Here is a 20,668-nt window from a genome sequence, read left to right on the forward strand (position 1 = left end):
ATCTCATTGCGTATCCTGTTATCACGTGAAAATGTTTATCGCTAGTTTTGAACTTTGTGATTGCGAAATATTGAATGGCTTTGTGTAAACATTCATGCACATATTATTTTTAAGGTTAAAGTTTATTTATTAGTGTCACAAGTAAGCTTACATTAACACTGCAATGCAGTTACTGTGAAAATCTCCGAGTCGCCACACTCCGGCACCTGTTTGGATTGCTGAGGGAGAATTTTAGCATGGCCAGTGCACCTAACCAGCACATCTTTTGGACTGTGGGAGGAAACCAGAGCATCTGAGGGAAATCCGCACAGACATGGGGAGAAAGTGCAGACTCCATACAGAGTGTGACCCTAGCCTGGAATCAAACCCAGGTCCCTGGTGCTGTGAGACAGCGGTGCTATTTATAACTATTTCAGTTTAAGTTTTCAGGAAAAAGGAAAGGAGGCACTGGCATTTCAGGTTGTCTGAACCTGCTTAAGTTACTTTTTAAAGTGTAATCAATGTTATAATGTGGGGATAACAGTGCAATTAACATGGACGTAGCAAGGTGCCACAAACAGTGATAAGATAGATGACCTGATAAGTGTTATTATTTGGGAATAAATGGTGAGCTGCCATACTGTTCTTCGAATAGTGCCATGGGATTTTTGGAGAGGACAGAGGGCACTTTGGTTTAATGTCTTGGTCAAAAGGTGGTCCTTCTGAAAATACATCACTCTTATCGAATACCAGCTTAAGTGATATGTTCGAGTTTCAGGCATGAGGCTTGAACTGACAACCTTCTAGCTATGATGAGAATTCAATTATTAAGCCTCAAGGGTAAAGTAATGGCATTAAATAGAAGAATTGAAAATATGCGAAGTACATAATACATGTTGATAATGTTTGAGGTAATAGCAGATCTAGGGTTTAGTGGATAGCTTCTTACAGTTCTCCATTCAATGTTCACAGATGGCTTCAAAAGCAAATAGTGCATAGCTGGGTGTGTGACACAACATGAAGGAGATGATGATGAATTATATCTGGACTTGCTGAGAGCATGTTCAGTTCTTGCCCCACCATGTGGTGGAATTACTGTTGGGATTTTAGAGGAGAGTTAGTACGTTGGCTCCTGAAATTAGAGAGTTGGTCGAACTTCACTCTCTAGAGAATAAAAAGACGAGGCGTGTTTGATAGAATTCTTCAAGATTTTCCCAGGAATGGCAAATTTGGAAGTTCTGTCAAGCACATGATTTGAGGACTGGGAATATAGATTAAAATCACGAGTGCTGGAATAAATAATAATGTACAAGTTTTCTTTGGAAAAGGTGATAGTTTGCAGAACGAATTTAATCAGTGCTATTGGATGATGAAATATAATCAGAGAATCCCTACAGTGCAGAAGGAGGCCATTCAGCCCATCGAACCTGCATCAACAGCAATCCTACCTAGGTCCTGTCCCCATAACCCCAAGTATTTACCCTGCTAGCCCTCTTGACGTTAAGGGGCAATTTAGCATGATCAGTCCATCCAACCCGCACGTCTTTGGATTGTGGGACGAAACTGGAGCATCCAGAGGAAACGCAAGCAAACTCGGAGAAAGTGCAAACTCCACACAGTGACCTGAGGCTGGAATTGAATCTGGGTCTCTGGCGCTGTGAGACAGCACTGCTAACCACTGTGCCACTCATCTGATCATGTATTAATAATAACGTCTGGTCATGTGTTAAAATATCTGGATGAATTCCTATTACTATGTAGGATATAAAACTATTAATTTCAGAATCACAGGACAGGCTCCAGTGGAAGATTTAAAGTGTAGAATTAGAGGCATTAATGTTCAGTTCAAAACAATCAGTAAAAACAAATTCTGGTATTACACAGCAGGTCAAGTAATGTTTATCAAGTTAATGGTTCAGGCTGATGACCTTTCCTGAGTTAGTGTTTGGTTTTTGTGTGTTGCTGCTGTTTGAGAAATGTACAATTTGTATGTTGACTTTTAGACATCAAGTGGAACAGACTTGTAAGCAATGTGCGTATAACATTAAAGCTCTCCAGACAAGTTGGATTAAGTGAAGAAAACAAGCATTTTTATAAAGTTGTGCAATGTGTACCAAGCAGCAAACCAAACATTCCAATGCAATGTACAATATGAAGCTGCAGGTACTTAAATTGCATTCCATTTGCACTGTATTTTCACACATTGTAATGAGGCAAGTAGCTGACATTCTTTCCTCCTTGTTAGCTTTTACGGAAATGTATCTTGCAAATGGCGCGCCCTGTGGTAGAAGGAAAGTTGGGAAGCCCTCCATTTGAAAAACCAAGCATCGAGCAGGTGAGGTTTTGTGCCTGGAAGTTTGAGTTTGGTTGTAGTTTTGGCTGGATTATGAGTGCTGGATAAGAATGTTCCATTCGTAATCTAAATCTTCAGCATTACTGATTAAACTTTGTGACTCTAGTGGGATTGAAAATAGTCTTCTATCAAAAATAGCAATGCAATAAATACTTGTGGCTAAAATGTAAAATCTTGGTTGTGATGTAGGATGAATCTAAGAGTTGCAAATGTTGTGGGCTAAAATGTCTGAGTACAAAGACACAGCAGTTTATCTTTAGTCTTTTGGATTGATTGTTTCGTTACTAAATGTATTGAGGTGCTTGCTTTTTAAATAAGCCAAGGTAGTATATTTTGCAGAAATTATTCATTATTTTGCAGAAGAATTTCTCAATGTTTTCACATTTTGAAGTTGAAATCAGTGGTGAGCATAGATTTTTCTAAACAGCACTGAGCCGCTAAATGGAGGATCTAAACCTTTTTTATTATTCGTTCATGGGATATGGTTGTCACTGGCTAAGCCAAATTTATTGCCCTTGAGAAGGTGGTAGTTGGTGCAATCTATGCAGTGCTTGTATACCATTAGAGAGGGAGTGCTAGGATTTTGACCCAGTGACAGTGAACAACCACCGATTTATTTCCAAGCCTGGGTGGTGAGTGGCCTGGAAGGGAACTTGTGGGTGGTGACATGGATCTAATGCCCTTGTCCTTCTAGGTAGTCATGGGTTTGGAAGGTGCTGTTTAAGGAGTCATTGGTGAGTTCCTTCAGTGCATCTTTTAGATGTGGCACATTGCTGCCTGTGTGTCAATAGTAAAGGGGATGAATGGTATCCTTCTCACAAACAATCTGAGGGGCAGATGATTGAAGAATAAGTGACGCATTGAAATGTCAACCAAATTTATGTGGTCAGTTCACTGGAAAGGTGCATGTAATTGCAACTTGACATTGTTAAAGATTTAAATGTTGATGGAAAAAGAAGTGAAACAGAGTTTCTTGCATGTTCAACTTGGGGATAAAGGAAAAAGCTGTGGTACCATTAACTTGCCAGAATTAGCATTAATGGGAATTGCTTTCAGCCCTGTTAGTATCTGCCTGTCACGGGCAACATCATGCTCAAAATTAGACGACCTCCAATTGACATTTTAACACAACTGTTTGGAGTGTGATGTTGGTGATGTACCTATGAGGCTCCAAAAAAGCACTTTTTTTTTTAATGTGTCGCTTTGCTGTTACAAAAATAATCTGGACAATCTGCCTTGGGCTCTCTTGTAAGAAGTCTCACAACATCAGGTTAAAGTCCAACAGGTTTATTTGGCAGCACAAGCTTTCGGAGTCTCACTGCCTCTTCAGGTGTGCAAGGAGTTGTGTTCACAAACAGGGCATATACAGGCACAAACTCAATTTACAAGATAATGATTGGAATGCAAGTCTTTATAGGTAATCAAATCTTAAAGATACGGACAATGTGAGTGGAGAGAGGGCCAGACACAGGCTAAAGGTGTATATTGTCTCCAGCCAGGACAGTTAGTGAGATTTTGTAAGCCCAGGCAAGTCATGGGGGTTACAGGTAGTGTGACATTTGGGCTCTTGTGCCATGATGGAATATTGCCCAGACACTTTCCTTGCTGTTGGACAGGCATGCTCAAGATCATCCAGCCTGAATTGAAAGGTTCTTTTTGGCAAGCAGCTGGTAGCTCTATTTAAATGAACCCCGGACCTCAAAATAGCTCTAACCAACTCATTTAATCAGTTGGCATCGCGAAAGTTAAAATCAATCACAATGAGGCCAAGATTTGGTGGATGTAAAATTAAGGGTGGAACAGTTAAAGGTAAAAAATCACAGGGAACAAAGATGAAACGCCTTTGGGGAAGGTAGCATCAATAAATCTTGGATGTAAATGTGTGATAATTTAAATCTTTGGTATTTTGTTTCTACCAGGGAATTTTTAATTTTGTTCAATACAAATTCAGCCACATTCCTGCCAAAGAAAAGCAGACTATGTATGAACTTTCCAAAATGTTTCTGCTCTGTTTGAATTACTGGAAACTGGAAACTCCATCTCAGTTCCGACAGAGGTCCCAGAATGAAGATGTTGATGCGTACAAAGTTAATTATACCAGGTATTGGGAAGCATTACAAGTATATTTGTGAAGTAAAATACTGGATAAAAGCAAAATATTGTGGGTGCTGGAATCTAAAACCGAAAGAAAAAATGCCAGAAAATCTCAGCAGGTCTGGCAGCATCTACAAGGAGAGAAAAGAGCTGACATTTCGAATCCAGATGACAAAGCTTTGACAAAGGGTCATCTGGACTCGAAATGTCAGCTCTGTTCTCTCCTTACAGATACTGCTCGAGCTGATATTTGGTAAATGTTTAGTAATCTTTTTCAGTTTTTGTTCGATGAGAGGTGTTGATATGAGAGAAGGAAATTGTTGGTGACGGCATCAAATTCTCTCAGACTAGACATGAAATGTTTTGCTTAGCAATGTGTCTCAGTCTGACTTTTAGGAGAACATTTTATTGCAACATGGTGACACTTCCAATTCCTGCAGTATTTATTGACTTTCCTTGCCAAGTAGTGGACATTCTTGTGTTTTGGTCTCTTATGCTGTCAGAAATTGTTCGAGACTGCCACAACTCGTTTTACAGTAGACTCTTGGCGCAGGGTGTAAGGGGGAGCAGATAGTGTGCCAATGGATTTTGTTATCTGAAGCAGAGGCACAGTATTTTAGTTTTTTTGATTCAGTGTTTTCTTTGTGGAGTGTTTTACTTTAAAGGAGATTCAACATGAACACCAACTGGAGTCTGTGTGAGGAATGAGAGGAAAGAAATTGTGGATTGTTTGTCACATGAAGATTGGTACAATTCTTGTTTCCACAATTGTTTTATTTTTTACTTTTTTTCTGTTGAACATTGCCTTAAAGTTTATTTATTAGTGTCACAAGTAGGCTTATATTAACACTGCAATGTTACTGTGAAAACCGCCTGGTCGCCACACTTCAGCATCTGTTTGGGTATACCAGTGGATAATTTAGCATGGCCAATGCCCCTAACCAGCACGTCTTTCAGACTGTGAGAGGAAACCAAAGCACCCTTTATAAACATTCTTATTTATAAACACAAATATCACTGTCAACAGTGCTACCTCCCAATTGCATAAAATCTATTCCTGTGCGAGAGGGAGGTTCTTACGTTTTTGTATAGGAATGGTTTTTTAGCATACAAGAAAATATAAGCTGACTAAGGTGAGGATTGTTGATGCAAGGAAGTGGTACCCAGTCTGCTACCAGCATTATCTGGCCATGATTAGCAATTGGATGCAAAACATAAATATCTTTCCATTCTATCCCAGTAATATATCTCAGTACACATTTTAAAAGAACATCTCTTTTTGAACAGTCTTTTTTTAAATTTTCCATTTTGCCTTTTTTATATACAGTTACATATTTCCTCATTTAAGTTGGCAGTTTAAGTGCCAAAGGAAGGAAGATAATTTAGCTGCTGTACTATGGCACAATAGGTCTATGCTTTCTTATTTGTCACCAAACCAAAAAAAAATTCATTTCTAAAAGTAAATCGTGCATAATTTGTGCCTTGGTTTCAAGAATCAAAAGAGAATTTTTTCATGTGCTGCTTTCTTTGTTTTCCAGGTGGCTCTGCTACTGTCATGTCCCTCAAAGTTGTGACAGTCTTCCCCGATATGAAACCACGCAGGTGTTTGGGAGGACGTTGCTTCGGTCTATCTTCACAGTCACTCGACGACAGCTGCTTGAGAAGTTCAGGGTGGAGAAAGACAAGCTGATGCCAGAAAAACGAACGCTCATCCTCACCCATTTCCCAAAGTAAGAGGTTAATTGCTTCCAATTTGGTGCAATATTTTCTTTGGGGCATTGGAAGAAGTGCAGAAATTGAGGCCGTTGCCATGGAAAACAACTTTCCCCTTGGCATAGCTTTAGAAACTTTTCCCACCCCTTCTTCCCCAATCCCAAATCTCCAAGATATGTGGGCAAACCATGTTTGGAAAGTGTTTTCAAATGCTGCATCCTGTTAACTGTACCAGTAACCTCAGCTGCTGCTCAAACTATACACCCCCATCATTACCTATCAAAACTTTGTGTCAGATCTGGTGCACTTAGTACTGCTGCAAATCTCTCACCTATGTCTATTCTACAAAGGGTTGGTACATACTCTAGGTTTGATTCAGACATTGGGATTATTTCTAAGCTGTATTGCAGAACTAAGAAGATACGGATTACATAACTTCCCACTGCCCCAGCAAAGCAGCCAGCATAATTAAGGATTCCACACATCTCAGACATTCTCTCTTCCACCTTCTTCCGTCAGGAAAAAGATACAGAAATCTGAGGTCACGTACCAACTGACTCAAGAACAGCTTCTTCCCTGCTGCTGTCAGACTTTTGAATGGATTTACCTTATGTTAAGTTGATCTTTCTCTACAGCTTAGCTATGACTATAACACTACATTCTGCACTCTCTCCTTTCCTCTCTATGAACAGTATCTTCGTAAAGCGTGCAAGAAACAATACTTTTCATTGTACACTAATACATGTGACAATAATAAATCAAATCAAATGTTCCTAATCTCTCTTGAACTAGTTGTAAGAGAAAATCTCCTCCAGTGGGTAATCTGTGCAACCTGATCTACCCTACGAGGTTAAGCTCCATTCAAAGAGGAACTTATAATACAATTTCTAGAAAGTTTAATAGTTCATTAGTTAATCACGCAACTAGCTTAGAAATCTTTATCTTAAAATTACTTGTATTTTTCATGGCTTTGTCCTGAAAAACAACTGTTTAAATGCATTTAGAATCTTAACCTTTTGATCCCTCTGATAGTTCTGTAATGTATCTGGCATTTACTATTTTTGTTAGGTTTCTGATAGTAAACTATATTTTAAGACATTTCAACAACAATTTTTTTGATTAACAATCTTTCCAATATAGTAATTTTAGTTTACACTAATTGTCCTGTCAACTCAGTTTTGTTTATTTTCTTGCAGATTTTTATCTATGCTGGAGGAAGAGATTTATGGCCAGAGTTCTCCAATTTGGGATTCTGATTTCACATTGTCTGCTGCGGAAGGAGTGCAACTGGGACAACAGCCAGGTACCTGTCTCTAGAATCAATAGTTGCCGCAGATGTGCTCTCTCTCTCTGTCAGGCGTCAGAAGATTTAGTGGAGAGCCTCAGCAGTGAAAGTTTGTCTGCTTGCCCTGCATTCTATGTGAAATAAGTATAAGCAGCTTGTGAGTTAGGCTAAAAGCTATCCCTAATTCAGAACTAGCTGGTAGTCATGTTCAGTGATACCATGCAATAGCTAGTGTTTGAGATGCAAAACCCTGTATGCTCGGGAGAGAGGGTGCTTTTCCAAGGGTGATACTGAGATATCTTGATTCAGGATAACAACTATAAAAGTGCAACTTGAAACTTTGCGAGTTTTGGTGTTGACTCTAAACCCAGTATGAAAAGTCTTCATTACCCAGCACTATTCTTTTAAAATTTGTTCATGGATTGTGCACATTGCTTGCAAGATTAGCATTGTTTACCATCCCTAATTGCCCTTGAGGTGGTAGTGGTGATTTGCCTTTGTGAACCATTGCCATTCATCTGCTACAGTGCCCCTGTAGTACTGCTGGGAAGGAAGTTCCAGGATTTTAATCCTATGACAATGAAGGAGTAGCATTTAGTTCCAAGTTGGGATGGTGTGTTGTACCTTGAAGGGGAAATTTCATGTGGCGATGTTCCCATGCATCTGCTGCTCTTGTTCTAAGAGTTTAGAAGGTACTGCCAAAAGAGCTTTGCTGAGTTGCTGCAGTGCCCTTTGTATATGGTATATCTTGCTGCCTCTGTGCGCTGATGGTGGGTGATGTAAATGTTTAAGATGGTGGATTGAGTGCCAATCAAGTGGGCTGCATTGGCCTGGATGGTGTCAAACTTGGGTGTTGTTGGAGCTGTATGCACCCAGGCAAGTGGAGTGCATTTCATTGCATTCTTCACTTGTACCTTGTTGATGGTGGGCAAATTTTGAGGATTTGGGAGATGAGTTACTTGCTGCAAAATTCCCAGCCTCTGACTTGCGACTGTAGCCAGTTTTTATATGGCTGGTTCTTGTCCAATATAGCCTCCAGAATGTCGGTATTAGGAGATTCAGCAATACTAATGCCATTGAATGTCATGGGGAGATGGTTGGATTCTGTCTTGTTGGAGATGGTAATTGCCAGGCCCCTGTATGTTGTATCTATGTGGTATCTGGTGTAATTCACCCCACAACTCTGCATGCAATATTCTGGGGCTCTTAGGGTACTCAGTGCCCAAAATAAAATGGTGTTAACAAATGCAATTTCTCATTCAAAAAATCTGAATCAAGTTGAGGACAAAATAGGTTCAGATAGTAAAGAATGAACGAGAGCTAGTTACTAAAAAGTACTTTTAGTACTTTAGAACAAACTGATCTTAAAACAAAAGGTACCAGTCAAAAATAAAGGCCACTTCTTTACCCCTGTCTTAAATGTGAAAATTTTACTGCATTCTATAATTTTTCTGCAAGTCTGTGAACTTGATTTGGGTTGCCCTGGTTTAGGGGATAGTCTGGGCAGTGGTTGGAAATGTCCAGACAAAAGTCTGAGTGTATACAGAGCACTGATGGTTGTTCACAGCTTTGAACTTTGCATGCTTACTGTCTAATAAAATGGACTCTTTTGGATTGGTAATGTTGCATATTATAAAGTAGCATGTGTGGAGACGTATGTCGGATGGTAGCGTGCCTGTTAATTCCTAACTTTCATAAAGTACGATAGATTTTTGTGTTTTAATGCAGCTTCAGTCCTTGAAGGATTAATGCACTTTCCCCATACTAATTTGAAGCTAGAACTGCACTGCAGATATCCAATAGTGCTCAAGGACTGTCTTTCTGGTTGACTGTGCATCACTAAATGTAGCTTGGACATCAGATTATCTTCCACTGTATATATTTATTTTATGAGGTGATGAATTTATTCACAGCAACTTTATGTTTTACAAAAAGAATTTTTTACCACTGACATTTTATTTTTCAGCTGTCAGTCCATCCCCAGTGCCTAGTATCCCTACATCAAGCAGAAACATCAATTGTAGCTCAAGTCCAGCATCCATTAGTGTTGACATGGGGGTCTCTGAGCCAGAACCAGGTAATTACTTTGTTACTGTGAACTGAGTCTTTTTTAAATCTGATATTTGTGTTAGAAAATTGTAATGCAGTTACATAACTAATGCATGTTTCGCATGTAAAGTATTTGGCCTAGAATCTTTTCAGTAGATCAGCTGGTGATCATTGTATTGTAAGATTAGAATTTTTTTTAAAGTTTCTTTTTTTTTAAAGTTTTTTTTTAAGTTTGTCTATTTAAGTTAAGATGTCTTAAGACACACCACTATGATACAGCAGTCAATTTAATTGATGAAGATCTCAGCCAGCTTTGTAGTGCTTGGCACTTGTCGAGTAAGGACCTGCCATTTAGTATAACAAATAGAAAGCAGCAAATATGAAGTACCAGATAATGGATGATGTGCTGTAGCGTTACTTAGATATTCAAGGCTTAACCTAGCTGTGTTTGCCGAGATCAGCCACTGCTGTTCTGTTCACATCACGTTTGCTGCTTTTCTCAAAATGTAGTTTTACATCTTAAACACATGGTGGCATCAACCCTCTATTTATCAGTGCTTTAAATTATTACCTATCTTATATATCACTGCAATGATTTACTGCAATGTGGTTTGGAAATTCACCTTTTAAATGTAATGACCTGATGGCCTAGTTTTGAAAGCTGAAGTGAAAGAGGAAGCTTAATGTCCAACAAATCAACTTTGTGATCCCTGTAAATGGGTTACATCATGGTTACTTTGTCTGATTTACCATCTTGCAGTTTCATCTGTTTGATCCAATTTTTGGCAGTATTTTGGCAAGCAAGATTCTTTTATTCTCCTTCCCCCTCATATCTTAAAATCTTTGCTATGTGACATAGGACTACACGGTGGTACAGTGGTTAGTACTGCTACCTCACAGCGCCAGAGACCCAGGTTCAGTTCCCGGCTTGGGTCACTGTCTGTGCGGAGGTCTACATGTTCTCCCTGTGTCTACGTGGATTTCCTCTGGGTGCTCTGGTTCCCTCCCGCAGCCTGAAAGACTGTGCTGATTAGCTGCATTGGCCATGCTAAATTCTCACTCAGTGTACCTGAACAGGCACCAGAGTGTGGCGACTGGTGGATTTTTGCAGTAACTTCATTGCAATTATAATGAAAGCCTACTTGTGACAATAATAAATAAACTTTATACAAACTTTGTCAGGCAAGGAAGATGGGTTAAATTTTCTTCTGCTTGTCTCCTTTCACTCTTCCTATATGATACACCATTTCTTGTTTGAAGGATGGAGTTGACTTATTTCAAAGTCTTTGTCAGTGTCACTCTAATAAATTAGAAGAAAGGGGGATAGTTCATCCTGAATTCCCTTCATTCTGCTTCAGGAGAATTTTGCTTTTTCTTCTTTCCTCTTCCTAAGTGACCTGAGGGGAGCTGAAGTGTGCAGATTCTCATAAGAATAGATGAAGTGCACCAGTCCCAAAAGGTAATGGATGATATATGAAGATTCTGACTAGGGCGATACTTGTTTTCTTCAATTCTCCCTCCAGTTTTCTTTCCTATAATGGAAGTGGTCAATCCTGCTGGGATATGATTTTACTGGTACCATGGCTGCACTTTGCATCAGAATCTGGGCAGCTTGGGCCAGTTTCACAGAAACTTCATTGTAGTGTTAATGTAAGCCTACTTGTGACTAACAAACTTTAGGTTAGTTAGCAATAGGGTCATCATTGCTAATGCCAGCCTTGTGATCCATGAAGTTCTTGAAAAGCAGTCAGGAAGAAAAGCCACAGTGAATCAAGTCATTTCTGCAAACACAAACGGTGAATATGTGAGACTGCTTTATTCATTAGAAATCATACACTCCTTACAGTGCAGAGGGAGGCCATTTGGCCCATCAAGCCTGTACTGACAACAGTCCCACCCAAGTCCGATCCCTGTAACCCCACATATTTACCCTGCCAATCCCCCTGACACTAAGAATCAATTAACCACAGCCAATCCCTTTAACCCGCACGTCTTTGGAGTGTGGGAGAAGCCAGAGGAAACCCACGCAGACACAGGGAAAATGTGTAAATTCCACACACACACACTGACCCGAAGCTGGAATTAAAGTTGGGTTCCTAGTGCTGTTAGGCAGCAGTGCTAACAACTGACCCCCTGCACATTTTGATGGCATCCCAGTCCGGTCTTTACTCAATAACCATGCACAAGTCGTTTCAGGACAGAAATTATGAGACTAGGTGGAGTACTTCTATCATCAATTCTGTCTGGGATGAGTCACCTTAAGAGTGCTGACAAGCGATTGACTCTGACTTGTCTGGCGCTATGCATTGCAAAAATTTACCTGTTTACTGAATGCTCAAATATTTCAAGCTAATTATTTGTCCATCACAGGAGAGAAAAGGAAAATGTCTGAAACTATGACACTAGAAGATGCGAAGAGGATGCGTGTGATGGGTGACATTCCTATGGAGCTAGTTAACGAAGTAATGTTGACTATCACAGATCCAGCAGCCATGTTGGGTCCTGAGGTAAGTCACTGCTTAAGATAATGGAATGCACATGCTAGCCACATCATCCAAGGAATTCAATATCACCCTGTCCTGAAAGCAGATCCAAATGGATATTAGCTGTGTGAATAATGTCTGGACTGGGATCAATTGTGATGCCAATTTGTATCTCAACTTATTTCTTCCCTTGCTCAGTCTCTCCCCAGCTGCAACCATGACTCTGCTGATGCCCCCCACACCATTTTAATAGTTTCATGTTTGCTGGCCCCATCTGTCCTTTCCACCATGGCATCCAAAGCCTCTACACCATTAGCCTCCAGGACAATCTGAGGGTGCTCCACTTTTTCCTTGAATGGAAACTCAGCTAGTCCCCATCCACTACTGCACTCCTCCCCTTGTTGAACTTGTTCTCACATTGAAAAAAAATGTTTTGATACGTTCATCTACCCCAATGGAAACTACGCTCGCCTTTCAGTGGGGTTTTTTTTGAGGATTTGTTGTTCCGGTCCGATTCAGGTCCCACCCCTCATCTCTTTTCGTGGTAGATTGATGATTGTTGGAAATACTTAGGGACATAGAAACAGGATTGGTTTCCTTCTTTTGCCTCACAAGCTGAAAAATTTAAGCAACCTCGCTTCCAATTTCTACCCTCGCTTTGACATAATCTAACTCCATGTTACCCTTTCCATTTACTTTGCTGTCTCCCTTTCTAAAGTTGACCAGTGTATATCATAAGCTCACTGATTCCCACATACAGTTTGATTTTGCTTCTTCCCATCCCGCTTTTTCCCATCCCACTTCTTATAAGGACTCAATTCCCTTCTTCCTGGTTTTCTGTCTTCGTTGCGTTTGTTCTGACAATGATGCTTTCCGTATCAGAGCTTCCAGTATATTTTTCTTTCTCGGTAAAGAAAAATTCTCCACTGCTTTGGCCATTCCATTTGTTGCACCTTCTCACATCTCTTCTCCTCTCTCCAGAACTACAGTACGGTTTCTCTTGTTCTCTACCCCCCCAGCATCTACATTCAGTGAATCATCTGCCATTTCTCTTACACTTCTGCCCACCACTACCTACATCTTCCCCTCCTCTCCACTTTTAGCACTCCAAAGCTGAACGTTCACGGCATGACACCTTAGTCCATACTTTGATCACCACTAAAGCCATTCTTCCCCACCCAGTATCATCTTCCTGGCTAGCATAGGAATACATTACTGTTCTATTGCATCCTTCCATCCCACCATCCAGTGCTCAAACACTAATACCAGGTGAGATTGTCATTAAAGTACCTCTTTCAGTTTGATATTAATTGTTCACGATGGACAGACCAATTGCAGATTGTGTGATCGTTCTTTGGAACAACTTGGCTCACTCAACAAAGTTTATCCTGAGTTCACTTATTATTTCAATCCTCTGCCTCATTTCTCCTCTTGATCTTTCTGTTTTTGGCTGTTGCAGTAATGTTCTAATGAAGGTTCAAGAAAAACAGCATCTTGTTTTTTGCTTAAGCACTTTTTAGCCATCTGGACTCAAATTTGAGCTCTGAGTTCCAAATTACTGGTCCCATTTTTTTGGACAACAATTATTGGTAATGATTCTGCTATTTCCATTTATATCTATAGACCAGTTTTTGTTTCTTCACTTACTCTATTAACACCAACCTTTTGTTATCTATTCTCTCCTGTTTTCCACCCTATCAAAATGTTTTTTTCTTCACTTGCCCTGACCCAACCCTTGCATTTGCTTAAAAGCTGTTGCAGCTTTAACATTTTCCAGTTCTAATGAAAGGCTATCAACCTGAAACATTAATTTTTGTTTTTTTCCATTGGTGCTCAGTGTTTCAGCATTTTCTATCTTTATTTCGGATTTATAGCATTCAAATTATTTTGTTGTTGTGTTAGTGTTGGAATTATGCTATGGCAACTTCTCAAAATGCTATTTTTTAAACTTTGAAAGCTTGTGTTGCTTCCCACCAAAGTGTATTTATTTCTTCCTGCTCTGTGACTCAGAAATTGGAGGTGTTCAGGATAGGACAGCAATTATTTTCTTTCCCTGGGGTGTGTTCAACTCCTGTATCCAGAGGAAGCTAATGCATAGTAAAATATCAGTTTGTATTGCTTTAATTTACAAGTCAGCTGTGCACAACAAATGGGTAAATGAAGTCGCCACTTCCTGTTTCAATTAATTATTTAGATAAGACTGCAATAACATTTCTCTACTAATTCATCTATTTTGCTCTGAAGAAGAGTCACACAGACTTGACATTAACTCTGCTTCTCACACCACAGATGCTGCCAGACCTCCTGAGTTTTTCCAACAATTTCTGTTTTTCTTTCAGATTTCCAGTGTCTGTAGTATTTTGCCTTTTATCATCATCCATCTCTCTTTCGAACAATTCTCTCCCTGTAAGTTTGGGCGGATGAGGAAGTAATAATAGAATTGTACAGAAGGAGGCCATTTGGCCCATCGAGTCTGCACTAACCACAATTGCATCCAGACCCTATCCCCCTAAACCCCATGTATTTACCGTAGCTAGCCTCCCCGACACTAGGGGCAACTGAGCATGGCCAATCAACTTAACTCTTTGGAGAGTGGGAAGAAACTGGAGCACTTGGAGGAAACTTACACAAACACGGGGAGAACGTGCACACTCCACACAGTAACCTGAGGCCAGAGTTGAACCCAGGTCCCTGAAACTGTGAGGCAGCAGTGCTAACCACCGTGCCACCCTTTGTTTTTCAGATTCCAGCATCCTCAGTATTTTATTTATTAGTCTCACAAGTAGGCTTACATTAACACTGCAGTGAAGTTACTGTGAAAATCCCTTCGTTGCCACTCTCTGGCACCTGTTCAGGTACACTGAGGGAGAATTTAGCATGGCCAATGCACCTAGCCAGCACGTCTTTCAGGAAATCCACATAGACACTGGGACGAGGTACAGACTCCAAACAGACAGTGACCCAAGCTGGGAATCGAACCCGGATCCCTGGTGCTGTGAGGCAGCAGTGCTAACCATTGTGCCACCAAGCCAATTAAGAATTAAAAGCGTATCAGTTGATCATCAAAGATTTTAACGCATCTTTTATTCTTGGATTTCTTTCAGACAAATTTGTTGTCTGCAAATGCAGCTCGGGATGAAGCTGCACGTCTGGAAGAGCGGAGAGGTGTCATTGAATTTCATGTCATAGGAAACTCGCTTTCTCAGAGGTCAAATAAGAAAATAATGATGTGGCTGGTTGGCTTGCAAAATGTCTTCTCACACCAGTTACCACGAATGCCAAAAGAGTACATCACACGGCTTGTCTTTGATCCGTAAGTGTATTTGAGTAACTTATAGTGCAGATCTTTCACAAATGAAATTGTCATGTTATAAATAGCAGTTATTATTTTCTAAACATCCGTTTGCTTAACAAGTAGAGAAAGTAGAAGTTCGATGTGCTGTCAGGCCAACTGATGGTTATGATTTTAATTTTGGTCACAATTTATTGAATTTGTATGTAAACCATTTTGAAATTTACTCACAGCTAGAAACAGCGATCAGTGCAAATGAAATTTTAAATGCATCCCTTTGGACCACGTTGAAATTTTTTTGGGTGGAAATGAGTCATCTCTGCAAATGTATTTTTTATGTTGCTATATATTACCAGAATAGGAATTTTACCCAATATGTGTTCTCAAGTGAAGTGTCCTGAATTATGACTTCTTGAAATCAGACTACTTAAAATTAACAACAGAAATAATCATGTGGTTGTTGATCTGCCAACCTATTTAATTCTTGCTTTAAATTGCAATTTATGTTGACATTTTAGATGTGTTCGCTCAAACAGGAGCCAGCGAGTGTTACACTGTTAATTGTGTAAGCGTCACAAGTAATCTTTTAAGTATGAACTTAAAGACATTATAATTTTTGTTTTAGTTTTTTTTTAAAGTAAACTTTCCAAACCCAGTTTACGTCCTGTTTCTACAGAAAGCACAAGACCCTAGCCCTGATTAAGGATGGTCGCGTCATTGGAGGGATATGTTTCAGGATGTTTCCCACCCAAGGATTCACAGAGATTGTATTTTGTGCTGTTACATCCAATGAGCAAGTGAAGGTAAAGGAATAATGCTCTGGAGTGTAAGCCAGTGATTTCTATAATGCAAAAGTTTGTAGCACATGTAAGTGATAGAGTTTTCTTCTTGGCTGCAACCTATTGCTTTTTTGTGGAAGTGAACTTTCAAGTTTAAAATAAGGACTTGAGAAGGATTTGTTGGTAACTGAGAAACCATCTTTTCTGAAATTATTAACAAGCCAATGTTAAAAATGCTAAAATCTAGGTAATACTACAGTTAAATTCATTCATTAGCATTTACCAATTTATCGTCAAACACAAGGTTTTGGCTTATTTTAAGAGCCCTGAGATTTTTGTTGCTCTTGTTTACATCCAAAAATAATGTCTGTGAGCATATTTTCCTTAGCATCATTTATCAAGGATACTAATAATGCTGGGAGGACTATTGTGAATAGGTACTGAAGATGTTCTGTCTTTTTGCTGCGCAAATGATTACAATTATGCATCACGCTGAGAAATGAGCATGGAAATTAAGTGATTTAAGGTGACAGTACAAGGGATCAGAGATGACCTATAATCCATTACTGTCAAGCTTAATTCCTGTTAACTGGTTCTTCCATCTTTCTCCAACTTGTTTGCTTTAGATGAGAAAGTTCATTCTAAACTTTACATAATGTACAACATATCTCATAAAACAGTTAGTGAGCACGGTGCCAACGAGCCAGTATTAAGATGCAGACAATAAAAGAAAACAGTGCAATCAACCGCCAACATCTAAAACGAATTGTGGCTCTAATGTAAAGATGTTATGCATTTTAATACCTCATACATCTTAAACATTGGTTATCACCATTCTAAGGAGATCTGCACTGCAAGGTTTGACAGATCGTTCAGTATCCTTATCGGTTTCACAATTGTGAAAGTTTCAAACAATTAGTGAAAGGACAGAATGTACATGTTGCCTGTAAGAGGGAGCGAGGAAAGAAAGCATTAATCTTTTCTCATCTTTTCAAAGGAATGCTCTCAAGTCTGGGAATTCTTCACAAGGAATGTTGATGCAATTTTACAATTAATGTTCACCCAATTATTAATGTTTTATTTAAACAAAACTTATTCCAAACTTTGCATCAAGCACAGCTTACTTCACATAAAGTAGTTAGTGAACGCAGTGCTGAAAGCCAATATTAGTATGCAAAGAGTAGAAACAAAATATATAGAACAGATTGTACTCCAAACGTAGAGATGTTATGTATTTTAAAATGGCATATGTTTTGCACATTGACTTTCTCCCCTCTCAAGGCAAACACTACAAAATTTAACAGACATGTTTGTCAAGAGTCGCAGTTGCATGGCAAATCTGTGCACCAATTTCAACAGTTATCAAGAAACTGAAATGGTTGGCGTGTTCATAGACCCAACCTCCCCTCTCCCTGTTTTTACAAACCAAATTTTAACAAGGAAAAATCATAAGTATTCTCTAACTGTGATGCATTATCAGTCCTTGGTATGTGCGCAGCTTTTGACAGAGTTGACCCACACGATTATTTCCTAGCGCCACTGTTCCACTATTTACTTGAGATTGATCTTGTCTGGTTCCATTCCTGGCATCCAATCACAGCCAACACTTCCCTAGTAATGAACGATTACCTCTGATCTATCCGAGGTTCCTTCATCGTCCTCACTGACATGCTTCTCTTTGGCAAGACCAGCTGCAGATTTGGGGTCAGTACATTGCCTTTCTTGATGCTTTCCATTGCCTCTGTGCTATTGGATTGCTTGTCTAGCACCCAGTCTTGGATCACCTGGAATTTCTTGAGGCTAAGCAGCAAGGAGTCCAACGTTATCATTTTGACCCCATCCCAGGCCATAGTCTCGAAGTGAAGCTGATCTTTCCCACTCTTGCTATCCTGGTAAAGCCAGGAATGAAGTCCATTCTTATATTCCCGCCATCCTTGGCCTGTCAGCTTCCATTTCTGGCAATCCCTGGCTCTGCCTTTACCTCAGCTGATTTGCTGCTGCTGAAATTCTCAAATGTATCTCGTCACCTTTATTCCGATGCTCTACAGGTTGGTCTTTGACATCCTCCATTGTTTGTAAGTTCAGCTCATCCCAGGCTCCGCTTAGCCATCAGCCTAGTTTTCAATAACTTGCTGCTAGTTCCCCATTGTATTAAATTAAGATTCTTATCTTTGCTTGTTCTTCCTCTTAACTCGTCTTTCAACCCATCATCTGTTTTTGCTTCATATCTTTGCAGAGTGCCTAGGGATTATTTATTTATAAATGGTGCAATAGAAAATTCAGGTTATTGTGGTTTTCTTTTGACCTATCATAATATTAGAAAGGTACATGATGTATAATTTATAGGATTTGTTTATCATCCTAACAATGAATTAATTTGTTAGATAATTACGGGGTGGTGATGACCTATTGGTATTATTGCTAGACTATTAATCCAGAAACTCAGCTTGCATTCTAGGGACCCAGGTTTGAATCCCACCACAGCAGATAGTGGAATTCAAATTCAATTAAAAAATCTCGAATTAAGGATCTACTGATGACCATGAAACCATTGTCGATTGTTGGGAAAAAAACCATCTGGTTCACTAATATCCTTCCGGGAAGGAAATCTACCATCCTTATCTGCTCTGGCCTACATATGACTCCTGAACCACAGCAATGTGGTTGACTCTTAACTTCTGAAATGGCCTGGCAAAGTACTCAGTTTCAGGTGCAATTAGGGATGGGCCATAAATGCTGGCAAGCCAGCGATGCCCATGTCCCATGAGTGAATTAAAAAAAATTACAACCATTGGGCAGATGTTTAATCTCAAATCTCTTTTTATACTACTGATTCTGTTCTTAACAGCAGTTGAATGACAGAGTTTTGCATCAATGTGATCCTGGGGCTTGGGATGAGGTTTTCACAAAGTTGTGCAATTATATGTTCCCACATAGGAGCAGCAGTAAATGCATGGTGTTAAATATTAATAAAACCTATTTTCATGTGGCAGGGTTATGGGACACATTTGATGAATCACCTGAAAGAATACCACATTAAGCACAACATTCTGCACTTCCTGACGTATGCTGATGAATATGCCATTGGCTACTTCAAAAAGCAGGTACTGCTCCTCTCCAGCTCAATGCTTTCTTTCTCCCTCTGTCAGAATAAAAGAGGAAAGTCTAATGACTTCAATACATAATAGTCACTTAAAAAAAAATTGAATATAGCTTTTTATGCTTTATTCTTCAGGGATTTTCAAAAGATATAAAAGTTCCCAAAAGTCGTTACGTGGGCTACATCAAGGATTATGAAGGAGCAACGCTGATGGAATGCGAACTTAATCCCAGAATCCCTTACACAGAATTATCCCATATTATTAAGAAGCAAAAAGAGGTAAGGCCACTGGAAAAGCATTATTTTTATTGCTGGAGGCCTTCATTTTGGTATATTTGACATAGAAGTGCAGTAATATTGAAAAATAGATGTGTGCACTGAGCACAAAGTGTTAACTGAAACAGAGTTCTGAGGGCAGAAAGGGCTCCAATGCCAGACTTTAATACTTCTATTGATTGAACCATTCTTTCTAACAATTATATATTCTTTATATATCTGCAAAGTTTTAAACCTGCATGAGCAGTTTGTTCATTTTTATTCATTGTCAATTCTTGTGTTCACATTTCTAATTATATAAACTTGTCATATTATAATTGCACCCTCCTCCCAATAGAAGGGCAGCAACATCAGTGCTGGCTTGAGGGCATCAAGACAGTGATAAACAGTGTCCTTATAAATATGAATATTAGTTTCTAATGAAAATATAGGAAACTGAGAGAGGTGAATTTTTTATTCATTTGTGGGACATGGGTGTCGCAGGCTGGCCAGCATTTATTGCCCATCCCTAGTTGTGCCTTGAGAAGGTGGTGGCGAGCTGCCTTCTTTAAATGCTGTAGTCCATGTGCTGTGCATTGTCCCATAATGCCTTTGGGGAGGGAATTCCAGGATTTTAACCCAGCGACTGCGAAGGAATGGTGATATCTTTCCAAGTCATGATGGAGTGGCGTGGTCCCATGTATCTGCTGCCCATTGTCCTTCTAGGCAGACTGAAATATGGTCTCTGCCACTTGGTCCAATTATGCACCGACTTCTAATGCCAAAATAAAATGCCTGGAATGATTCTGCTGTTGCCATTTACAACTCCTTTGGACTCATCTTTTGTTTATTTATCTATTCCTTTATCAGCCCTTTTATCTTGCATTGTTGCCCTTTTGGTCATTTTATCACCTCTTCCTACCACCCATTCACAGAACTAAGCTTTTGTTTTTTTCTCTCCCCATCACCCCACCCCCCCGCCGCCACCAAAGATACCTCTTCCACTTATGAAGAAAGGTACCAACCTGAAACCTTAATTCTGTTTTTCACTCAATAGATGCTGACTGACTTGATGAGTATTTTCAGAATTTTCTGTCTTTCTTTCAGATTTACAATATATGCAGTTTTCTTTGCCTTCATTGTCATTGGAAGTCATTTCAGCCACCTATGGCTGCCTACTAATATTTATTTTATTGGTCAGAGATTCATACGTAAAATGAGTAATGCACATAAAATTCTCTGGTCCATCACATCATGCGATATTGATATAGCACTTTTTTTTGGCA

General features: G+C 39.5%; 1 protein-coding gene across 2 annotated transcripts in view; it reads left to right on the forward strand.

Moving 5' to 3' along the window:
- kat2a (K(lysine) acetyltransferase 2A) overlaps positions 1-20,668 on the forward strand; it is a 42,929-nt gene that overhangs the window by 8,332 nt on the left and 13,929 nt on the right. For both annotated transcript variants that reach the window (XR_013889543.1, XM_080213356.1), the window contains exons 4-13: positions 2,225-2,314; positions 4,252-4,433; positions 5,965-6,156; positions 7,336-7,442; positions 9,391-9,501; positions 11,844-11,980; positions 15,061-15,269; positions 15,925-16,051; positions 19,021-19,131; positions 19,263-19,406. Coding sequence is in view for 1 of the 2 variants with exons in the window: in XM_080213356.1 (XP_080069482.1) it covers positions 2,225-2,314; positions 4,252-4,433; positions 5,965-6,156; positions 7,336-7,442; positions 9,391-9,501; positions 11,844-11,980; positions 15,061-15,269; positions 15,925-16,051; positions 19,021-19,131; positions 19,263-19,406 (1,410 nt within the window). In the remaining variant the exon portion in view is untranslated. The remainder of the gene's footprint in view (positions 1-2,224; positions 2,315-4,251; positions 4,434-5,964; positions 6,157-7,335; positions 7,443-9,390; positions 9,502-11,843; positions 11,981-15,060; positions 15,270-15,924; positions 16,052-19,020; positions 19,132-19,262; positions 19,407-20,668) is intronic.

This window comes from Carcharhinus amblyrhynchos, chromosome 27 (assembly GCF_965287045.1).
Source record: "Carcharhinus amblyrhynchos chromosome 27, sCarAmb.v2.hapA, whole genome shotgun sequence".
Lineage (NCBI taxonomy): Eukaryota > Metazoa > Chordata > Chondrichthyes > Carcharhiniformes > Carcharhinidae > Carcharhinus > Carcharhinus amblyrhynchos.